This window comes from Zea mays, chromosome 2 (assembly GCF_902167145.1).
Source record: "Zea mays cultivar B73 chromosome 2, Zm-B73-REFERENCE-NAM-5.0, whole genome shotgun sequence".
Classification (NCBI taxonomy): Eukaryota; Viridiplantae; Streptophyta; class Magnoliopsida; order Poales; family Poaceae; genus Zea; species Zea mays.
This window is the reverse complement of record NC_050097.1, coordinates 211,636,930-211,647,822: the sequence shown is the minus strand read 5'-3', so window position 1 is coordinate 211,647,822 and position 10,893 is coordinate 211,636,930. Positions and strand designations below refer to the sequence as shown.

Sequence of the window (10,893 nt, the reverse complement as noted above, 5' to 3'; positions counted from 1 at the left end):
AGAACAGGACGCTCATCGATATGGCGAGGACGATGCTAGGAGAGTTCAAGACCCCCCGAGTGCTTTTGGACGGAAGCCGTTAACACTGCTTGCCACGCCATCAACAGGGTCTACCTTCATCGCCTCCTCAAGAAGACGTCGTATGAGCTACTAACCGGTAACAAACCCAATGTATCGTACTTTCGTGTTTTTGGGAGTAAATGCTACATTCTAGTGAAGAAGGGTAGAAATTCTAAGTTTGCTCCCAAAGCTGTAGAAGGGTTTTTGTTAGGTTATGACTCAAATACAAAGGCGTATAGAGTCTTCAACAAATCATCGGGTTTGGTTGAAGTCTCTAGCGACGTTGTATTTGATGAGACTAATGGCTCTCCAAGAGAGCAAGTTGCTGATTGTGATGATGTAGATGAAGAAGATGTTCCGACGGCCGCTATACGAACCATGGCGATTGGAGAAGTACGGCCACAGGAACAAGATGAACGAGATCAACCTTCTTCCTCGACCATGGTGCTACCCCCAACTCAAGACGATGAACAGGTTCATCAACAGGAGGCGTGTGATCAAGGGGGAGCACAAGATGATCAAGTGATGGAGGAAGAAGCGCAACCGGCACCTCCAACCCAAGTTCGAGCGATGATTCAAAGGGATCATCCCGTCGATCAAATTCTGGGTGACATTAGCAAGGGAGTAACTACTCGATCTCGATTAGTTAATTTTTGTGAGCATTACTCCTTTGTCTCTTCTATTGAGCCTTTCAGGGTAGAGGAGGCCTTGCTAGATCCGGATTGGGTATTGGCCATGCAGGAGGAGCTCAACAACTTCAAGCGCAATGAAGTTTGGACACTGGTGCCTCGTCCGAAGCAAAATGTTGTGGGAACCAAGTGGGTGTTCCGCAACAAACAGGACGAGCACGGGGTGGTGACGAGGAACAAGGCTCGACTTGTGGCAAAAGGTTATGCCCAAGTCGCAGGTTTGGACTTTGAGGAGACTTTCGCTCCTGTGGCTAGGCTAGAGTCCATTCGTATCTTGCTAGCATATGCCGCTCACCATTCTTTCAGGTTGTACCAAAATGATGTGAAGAGCGCTTTCCTCAACGGGCCAATCAAGGAGGAAGTGTACGTGGAGCAACCCCCTGGCTTCGAGGATGAACGGTACCCCGACCATGTGTGTAAGCTCTCTAAGGCGCTCTATGGACTTAAGCAAGCCCCAAGAGCATGGTATGAATGCCTTAGAGACTTTCTACTTGCTAATGCTTTCAAGGTTGGGAAAGCCGATCCAACTCTTTTTACAAAGACATGTGATGGTGATTTGTTTGTGTGCCAAATTTATGTCGATGACATAATATTTGGTTCTACTAACCAAAAGTCTTGTGAAGAGTTTAGCAGGGTGATGACGCAGAAATTCGAGATGTCGATGATGGGCGAGTTGAACTACTTCCTTGGGTTCCAAGTGAAGCAACTCAAGGACGGCACTTTCATCTCCCAAACGAAGTACACGCAAGACTTGCTAAAGAGGTTTGGGATGAAGGGTGCCAAGCCCGCAAAGACTCCGATGGGAACCGACGGACACACCGACCTCAACAAAGGAGGTAAGTCAGTTGATCAAAAAGCATACCGGTCAATGATAGGATCTTTGCTTTACTTATGTGCTAGTAGACCGGATATTATGCTTAGCGTATGCATGTGTGCTAGATTTCAATCCGATCCTAAGGAGTGTCACTTAGTGGCGGTGAAGCGAATTCTTAGATATTTGGTTGCTACGCCTTGCTTCGGGCTCTGGTATCCAAAGGGGTCTACCTTTGACTTAGTTGGATACTCAGACTCCGACTATGCTGGATGTAAGGTCGATAGGAAGAGTACATCAGGGACGTGCCAATTCTTAGGAAGGTCCCTGGTGTCATGGAACTCTAAGAAACAAACCTCCGTTGCCCTATCCACCGCTGAGGCCGAGTACGTTGCCGCAGGTCAGTGTTGCGCGCAACTACTTTGGATGAGGCAAACCCTCCGGGACTTTGGCTACAATCTGAGCAAAGTCCCACTCCTATGTGACAATGAGAGTGCTATCCGCATGGCGGAGAATCCTGTTGAACACAGCCGCACAAAGCACATAGACATCCGGCATCACTTTTTGAGAGACCACCAGCAAAAGGGAGATATCGAAGTGTTTCATGTTAGCACCGAGAACCAGCTAGCCGATATCTTTACCAAGCCTCTAGATGAGAAGACCTTTTGCAGGCTGCGTAGTGAGCTAAATGTCTTAGATTCGCGGAACTTGGATTGAAATGAAGCATACATGTGTTTATGCCTTTGATCATGTTCCTTTTTGCATTTTGTTGCTTATTATGGTGCTCAAGTTGTACAAACACTCCCTGGACCTCACAAGTCCGTTGCAAAGTGATGCACATGTTTAGGGGGAGATGTGTTACAACTTGACCCTTTGAGACTAACCATGTGCTTGAGTTTGATAATTTAGTCTCGAAGGAGGATTGAAAGGGAAAAGGTGGACTTGGACCATGAAAGACTTCCACTGCACTCCGATGAGAGGGTAACTAATTCCAAGTTCATCTCATGAAATCTTATTGCCATTTGCTCTTAATTGAAGACTTTGGTGAGGCAATGGGGTTAAAAGGGCCAAGATTGATTCCGTTTTGGTGCTTGATGCCAAAGGGGGAGAAAATAAAGGCCAAAGCGATAAATGGATCAGCTACCACTTGAGAGATTTTGAAAACAGTAGAATAGAGCTTTTTGTTTTAGCAAAACTCTTTTATTGTGTCTCTTGTCAAAAGTTGGCTTCTTGTGGGGAGAAGTGTTGATTATGGGAAATAGGGGGAGTTTTTGAAATCTTTGATCAATCTCTTTTGGAATGACTCTCTTTATACTTCAACATGTGTGTTTGACTTAGAGATAGAGATTTGAATTTGATTTGCAAAAACAAACCAAGTGGTGGCAAAGGATGATCCATATATGCCAAAATTAAATCAAAACCAATTTGAGTTTTTATTTGAAGTGATTTTGCACTTGTTCTAGTTGCTTTATGTTGTGTTGGCATAAATCACCAAAAAGGGGGAGATTGAAAGGGAAATGTGCCTTTGGGCCATTTCTAAGTATTTTGGTGATTGAGTGCAAACACAAGTGCTTAAATGTGAAAATATGCCCATGGATGAACAAAGTGCAAATCACAAGTTAAGGTATGTTTCTAAGCCTTAGTACATTGGTTTTGTGTACTAATATCTTGTCTAAGTGTTAGAAACAGGAAGAAGAAGAAAAGAAAAGAAGTGGAGAGTGGCTGTGTACAGCCAAAGGCTGTTTCGGGCTGGGGCACCGGACTGTCCGGTGTGCACCGGACAGTGTCCGGTGCGCCAGACCAGCGCGGGGCAAACCAGCCGCTCTCGGGTTTTTCTCCGGCGACTTCGGCTAAAATTCACCGGACTGTCCGGTGTGCACCGGACTGTCCGGTGAGCCAACGGTCGGCCGCGCGATCGGCGCGCGACACGTGGCCGAGCCAACGGTCGGGAAGGGGCACCGGACTGTCCGGTGTGCACCGGACATGTCCGGTGCGCCAACGGCGCCCAGATCTGCAACAGACAGCAACGGTCGGCTGCGCTGTTTATGGAAATAAATCGGGCACCGGACAGTGTCCGGTGTGCACCGGACTGTCCGGTGCGCCCGACGACAGAAGGCAAGGATAGCCTTCCAGATGTGCTCTCAACGGCTCCTAGCTGCCTTGGGGCTATAAAAGGGACCCCTAGGCGCATGGAGAAGAACATCCAAGCATTCCTTGAGCACTCTTGATCACTCACACATCAATCTCGCGCACTTATTCGACATTCTAGTGATTTGAGCTCCGTTCTAGTGTGCTAGTCTTTTGAGCTCAAGTCTGGGTCTTGTGTGTGCGTATTCGCTGTGATCTTTGTGTCGTGTGTGAGTTGCTAATCCCTCCCTTGCTCTGTGATTCTCTGTGAACATCTTTTGTAAGGGCGAGAGGCTCCAAGTTGTGGAGATTCCTCGCAAACGGGATTGAGAAAAGAAAAGCAAGAACACCGTGGTATTCAAGTTGATCATTGGATCACTTGAGAGGAGTTGAGTGCAACTCTCGTCCGTTGGGACGCCACAACGTGGAGTAGGCAAGTTTTGTACTTGGCCGAACCACGGGATAACCACTGTGTCATCTCTGTGATTGGATTCTTGTGGTTATTGTGTTTTGACTCCTCTTTAGCCACTTGGCATAAACTGTGCTAACGCCTAATCAAGTTTTGTGGCTATAAGTTTAAAGTTTTTACAGGATCACCTATTCACCCCCCCCCCCTCTAGGTGCTCTCAAATGTCAGTTTGCAACAACCGTCGGACCTATATGTTGATGTTAAATTTGTGAATGTTAATATTTATGTGAGAATATTTGTGAATGTGAATACTTATGTGAATGTGTATATTTGTGACTGTGAATGTGTATATGTGCATGAAATCTGTTTTTGTTTTGTAAATGTCAGATTTTTAAAAAACAGAATTTTGTGTAATTTCTGTAATTTATTATGTCTGACAGCCTAGCCTTAGCTGTCGGACATAAGGGCTCGTATGTCCGACGGCTTTAGAAACCGTCGGAGATATAAATCACTTATGTCCGACGGCCGGGCGCTAGGCCGTCGGACATAAATCTGTGGGGCCCACAGGCTGGCCGGTAAAACGGTTGGCCTTTAATACTTCCGACGGGCGGAGGCGGCCGTCGAAGATAGGTTATGTCCGACGGCCGCCGTCGGACATAAGGCTATTTCCGACGCCTTACCTCCGTCGGCTTAAAATCGTCGGAGATAGGTTAATACCGTCGGACATAACCAATCTCCGATGGTGCGATCCTTATGTTCGACGGCTTTGGCCGTCGGAACTTGTTCCGTTTACTGTAGTGATCGACATAAAATGAGGATTCGTCATTTTTGCCTCTAGTTAGGTGGTTAAATTCTATGTATCTAGTCATATATTGGAAATGCAAAATTATCATCTACTAATAAAGAGGTAAGGTTGCACCAACCAGCCGTCGCTCTAGCTTTTATTGTGATGTTTTTGCTCTATTTTCCATTAGTTAGGAGAATCATATGTGCTCTTTTGATTGTGACATCTATGTTTTGGTTTTGGAAGCGTGGCCCTAACCATGATAGTTCCCTCGAGTTTAAATCATGTGTTCATATTTCTGAATGATTTGAATTTATTTTATGGTTTTCCTCTCGCAAGCTCCTTTGATTGAGATTTTGGTTGGAATTCTCTAATCCGAGTTTGAAGGGAATTTTGGGCTGAATTCAGACTTGAGAAATCTTCCTATATAATCACAGCCACATTGGTACGGGCTGATTTAATTTGAGCATAAGTCACCAATAGTTTGAACTTCTTAGAAAACCCTATTTTATTCCAATCCATTTTGAAAGGGTTGGTCCTTTCGAGTTCAAACTTCTGGACAATTTTGAATCCTCTCTGCATTGTTGTTCGCAAAGTTTTATCTCAATCTACGGAGTTTTGATCGACCGGCACTGCCGCATAGTATGAGCAACACTACCGAGCAATGAGCAGCACTGTCGGACCTTGGCATTAATTGCAGGCTAGGAGAGCGGCATTGCCGCAGTGTTCAGTGAAGTTTTTGATTTGCTCCTTCTCATACTTTCTAGTGTTTATTTTACGTTTTGTTTATTTTGCTAGTTTGACATTCTTTTTATGAACTTGTTCAAGTCACCCAACGTTCGATTGGTTGAGGTGTTTTTTATTTTGTATATTTTGTGCAGTTTCAATGTGTCTGAGGTTTGAGCTGAATTTTTGGGAATCAAACCAAGATCAATTAAGTGTAAATATTGTTATTGGCTCTCATCTGCCTTCGTATGATCGCATGATTTGATCGTTTGGTGTCCTAGCTAACATAGCTAATAGATAGACGATGGGATCCAAATAGGACCTTAATCTTCTCAATAAAACATGCTTCACCACGAAAATTCTTCTCTCGTCCATGTCTCACTAATTCATTGTGTCACAATAGCGTTTGTTTGGCCACATACCATGTGTCCAATCTAGACGTGACCAGCTTATTATCTTCGTTGCCTCTTGGCACAACCCCTATGCACGGCTTCACTGTTGGACAGTCGGGTATGTTGAAACCTTTCTCAACTCCCCCCTCTTCCCCAACACATGCACACCACCCCACCCTCACCCCATTACCCCAAATGTAGCATTGTAGCCTCTTCTTCCTAGTGGTGGAACCGGACAAGGTGTCTTGATGTTGTTGAAAATTTATTGATTTTTGGGTTTGCGGCTTATTTGTCTCTTAGGATGGTTTTGCGGCTTGTTTGGGAGAAGGGGCAACGGAAGGGATTGGAGGAGCTAAAATCCTCTTACTATTTAATTTTGAATAGGAAGCGAATTTTAGCTTCTTCAATTCCCTCTATTATTTCCTTAGCTCCCAAACATGTCATAATCAAGCAAATGTGTAAAAGCCTAACGTTGTGAACCCAAATGTTGGGATTTCAATTTTTTTTCGAAGTTTTAATGTTCCAAAAAGGCAGTTGGCATTTACTGGCCTACATACGTGTGGTCCGAACCACACACTGATCTTGCCACTAATCCATTACATTTATGGTCTATTCATTTGGTTTTAATTCATACCTGCTTCTGCTGTTTCTAGGTAAAAATGTATACCTGCTTCTTTCTTCTACTGTTTCTAGGTAAAAGTGTTAGGGTGTCGTAGCTTTACTTTAATTGATGAATGCATTGCTTTCAAAAAAGAAGAAGAAGATGACGGAACATATCAAAGCAGCAAAAAGACATGAAAATAATCAGAGATTTAAACGGGTCGGGGGCTCGGGGCTACACATACCCAACAAAGTTGGCAGGATATATTTCACGTTTGTGGTGGTAAAAAGGCTCTGGTTCCGTCGCTCCCCAGCAGTAAAAACGGATTATATATCATATATCCGGCGAGCGAGCTATAGATCGTGATTGTGTTGTGTTGTGCCCACATGGAGTCGATTCGCCCTGACGTCGTAGGGACGCTAGCTCTGCCCGATCCAGTGCTCCTGACGCTGTTGGCTGCTGACGCTTGCTCAGTCCGGTGGCACGCCAGCAGGGACAGGTAAGCAAAGCTCCAGTAACTTTTTTTCGCCCGATGCCTGGCGAGGCGAACACCAAGGATGGATGGGAGATGGGACGGAGGGAGGGAGGCTGAGCCACTGTTCCTCCGAGCCCCCGTGGCGGCCACGTCGCGGGGGCGTGACACAAAGGACGGCACCGAATCCTGTTGACTTCCCACACCACACGTCCCCCGTCGCCCTCGCGCCTTTTATAAGCCTTCCTTCCACCCTGCCCCCACCCCGGCCTACTCGATCCATCCCCTGTCCTCTTCTTTCTTAGCTTGAGCTCGTAGCTGGAGCCTGGAGCGCAACGCAACACAACGACGACGCTCCCGCCGACCGCCTGTCCTGCGGCTACAGCCGATAAGCTGGCCGGTGTAGCAGCGAGACAAACAAGGCCTTTTTTTCGCTCAGCTCGCACCCCCCGCGCCCTTCATTCCACGCGGGTCGTCGTTGTAGTTCTTCGAGCAAGCAGCTCTGAGCCTGAGCGCCGCGCGACCAGTCTCGATCCAGGCCACCGATGGGGCGCGCGCCGTGCTGCGAGAGGAGCGGGCTGAAGAAGGGGCCGTGGACGCCAGAGGAGGACGAGAAGCTCGTCGCCTACATCAAGAAGCACGGCCAGGGAAACTGGCGCACCCTCCCCAAGAATGCCGGTGAGCGAGCGACCTGCTGGCCCCGATCGACGTCGATCATGCGCATATATACACATATCCATGCTCACCTCGATCGTCCTTCTCATGTCATGGCAGGGCTCGCACGGTGCGGGAAGAGCTGCCGGCTGCGGTGGACTAACTACCTGAGGCCGGACATCAAGCGCGGCCGCTTCTCCTTCGAGGAGGAGGAGGCTATCATCCAGCTCCACAGCATCCTCGGCAACAAGTAAGCACACACACACACCTGGCATATCATCGATCGTCGAGAGCTAGCTCTGGCCTGGCTAGTGTAGCTTCGCTGTTTTTTTTCTCTACTACTAGCTAGTAGGAGGATCGCAGTCGCAGTACGTTTTCTGATGCGCGTGATTATATTGCCTACAGGTGGTCAGCGATCGCGGCGCGGCTGCCCGGGCGGACGGACAACGAGATCAAGAACTACTGGAACACGCACATCCGCAAGCGCCTGCTCCGCATGGGCATCGACCCCGTCACCCACGCGCCGCGCCTCGACCTCTCCGCGCTCCTCAAGCCCGCCGCCGCGTACTACCCCACGCAGGCCGACCTCGACACGCTCCGCGCCTTGGAGCCGCCGCTCGCCAGCTACCCGGACCTCCTCCGCCTCGCCTCCGCCCTGCTCTCCGGCCGCCCGGCCGCGCCCGCGATCGGCGAGCACCGGCAGCAGCAGCTTCTGCCGTGGATTCTGCAGCAGGCGGTCGCCAGCATCAGCATGGCGCAGCATGCTGTTGCCGCCGGAGCAGCGTGCCAAATGCCGCCGCCGGACCTGGTCCACAACACGAACCCGCCGACGGTGCAGCAGCATCAGCTCGCGGCCGCGCAGCACCAGCCCCAAGACGTGGTCTGCCACAGCATGCAGCCGCCTACGGCGGGCTACGTCGACAGCCCTCTGGACGTCCCGGCGCTGATGCAGGCAGCGCAGCCCGACGCGACGAACCTGCAGCAGTGGAACAGCACGGTGACGAGCAGCGGTAACAACCACAACAGCGTCGGCTCCGGCGTGTCCACACCAACGTCTTCCAGCCCGGTGCCGCGGTTGGATCACTCCACCACCTGCGTCGCCACGACGTTCGGCGGCGGTGGCGCCAGCACCGACGACGTCGCCGCGCTGTTCGACATGCAGCTGTCTGAGCTGCTTGATGTGAGCGACTACATGCTGTAATAACAACAGAGAGAGAGAGAGAGAGAGAGAGAGAGAGAGAGTCACGCGAGTGCACGGACTGTTCATCACGTACCGCAAGGCCGGGCAAACGGAAATCTATGTCACGACGGACGACGCATTTTTTGTACAGGATTATTGTTGCACCTCCTTTATCCAGTTGTTCGTTCATGGTCAGACCAGTGATTAATTACTGCTGTAATTTTCGTCTTTTCGATTAGCCAGGTGCGTGTCAGTGTGGGGAATGGTGTCGTGGCATGATTGGTTGAGACGTCTGTTATCACTCTCGCTCGCATCACGGTTCGTCTCCAGCGAAGAAAATCAGGGTTGTTTTTCCTATGGCATGTGCAATGTATGTAACCGTGTCTTTGAGCGTGTCTAACCGTGTCTAACGAGGTAAATATAAAAAAAAACTTAAAACACATATCTTAACGAAGACGATGTGTGTTGGTTTTATGCTAGAGACAACTAATTGGTCAATTTTATTTATTGAATGTTCTGATTTGTGCAATAAATATAGTAAGATATAGATTTTAGACACGTTCACTGTATTATATTATGTTTTAGAAGTGTCTTATAGTTAAAGTACCATGCAACAGTGTTATATACAACCGTGTCAGATTCTATATGCCCTTAGAATCCTAGTGCCTTATTCGTCCGTGCTACTTCTCGCTTCTGATTTCACCTTGTGTGATTGGGAGTCGTATGGCGGCCGGGAATATATAAGAATAATAAAGGACAAGGGCAGTAACTGTCATGGTCACAACTGATGGACGCATGATGATATAGACAATCTTCAATGGTTGAGAAAAAAACATATCACTAGCTAATACTGGAATGGACGAATGATGTTCAAACGCAGCTTAATGATTGCTGCTCCCTCTAAGCGACATACAATTTGTTGTTGACTGCCGTTGGGTTTTCAAAGTCAAATAAATCTCTAGTGACGGCTATATATACTTTTATAGGTACACAACTATCACTACACTAAAATAGTGAACTTCCTAGAGCCTAAACCCTAGGAAGTTAGCACTAAACTCTAGGAAGTTAGCTAAACTCTCGGAAGTTAAGCCATCCCGTCGGAAGTTTGGCTCTCGGGAATTTTTTGTCGGAAGTTAGCTTAACTTCCTAGAGCCCTCTAGGAAGTTAGCTAACTTCCTACAGCCAACGGTGCCTCTCGGAAGTTAGTAGGTTCACGCCGTCAGCGCCGTCAGCTGGCTAACTTTCTACGGCTTACTGTAGCCCCTAGGAAGTTAGCTGGCTAGCTTCCTACAGCTTTACTGTAGCCCCTAGGAAGTTAGCTGGCCAGCTAACTTCCTACAGCCTAGTTGGCCTCTAGGAAGTTAATTTGACCAGCATTACAAATGTTGTTTATTTTCATTATATACCACATTCCACAACATAACAAATATATTAACATCTATAGCACAACATATTTTCACATAAAATATCTCACACACAATCACATAACAATATTTAAATCCATAGTCTCATCTATTACATCACAAAAGTCTCATCCACAGTCATAAGACACATCTCATCCAATCATAATAAGAGACAATATCTCATATATAGTCATAATAAAAGTCTCAAGTATCACAACACATAACATGGAAGCTCACGATCGCTGATCACCATCGGGATACAGTGACGAGTGATGGTCGATACCTCCACTAGCGAAGACGCTTCGACAAAGTCTAACCTGTCTTCTCGTTCCTGCGTCGGTAAGGTAGCTGGAGGGGTCTAATATACATGTACAAATGACATTTGCTGAGTTACACCACAATATAACTAACAACAAGTAAATGATGATGAATTTGCATACCTGATGTTCGGTAGGTGGAGATGTAGGTGTAGGCGGAGGTGAAGCCTAAGGATAATGTAACAGAGGTGTGGTGGTGGTGGTGGGGGCACCGAGACGTGTAACCCTTGGGCCTATGCTAGTTGCTACAAAATTGTCAAACTCATTC

At 47.6% G+C, this 10,893-nt stretch overlaps 1 protein-coding gene across 1 annotated transcript; it reads left to right on the top strand.

Moving 5' to 3' along the window:
- The first annotated feature begins 7,338 nt into the window (after nt 1–7,338).
- LOC100037746 (transcription factor MYB41) lies at nt 7,339–9,133 on the top strand. Its single transcript, XM_008672267.3, has 3 exons — nt 7,339–7,749; nt 7,846–7,975; nt 8,131–9,133. The coding sequence occupies exons 1-3, from the start codon at nt 7,617–7,619 to the stop codon at nt 8,924–8,926; spliced, it is 1,059 nt and encodes a 352-aa protein (XP_008670489.1). The 5' UTR covers nt 7,339–7,616; the 3' UTR covers nt 8,927–9,133.
- The last annotated feature ends 1,760 nt before the right edge of the window (nt 9,134–10,893 follow it).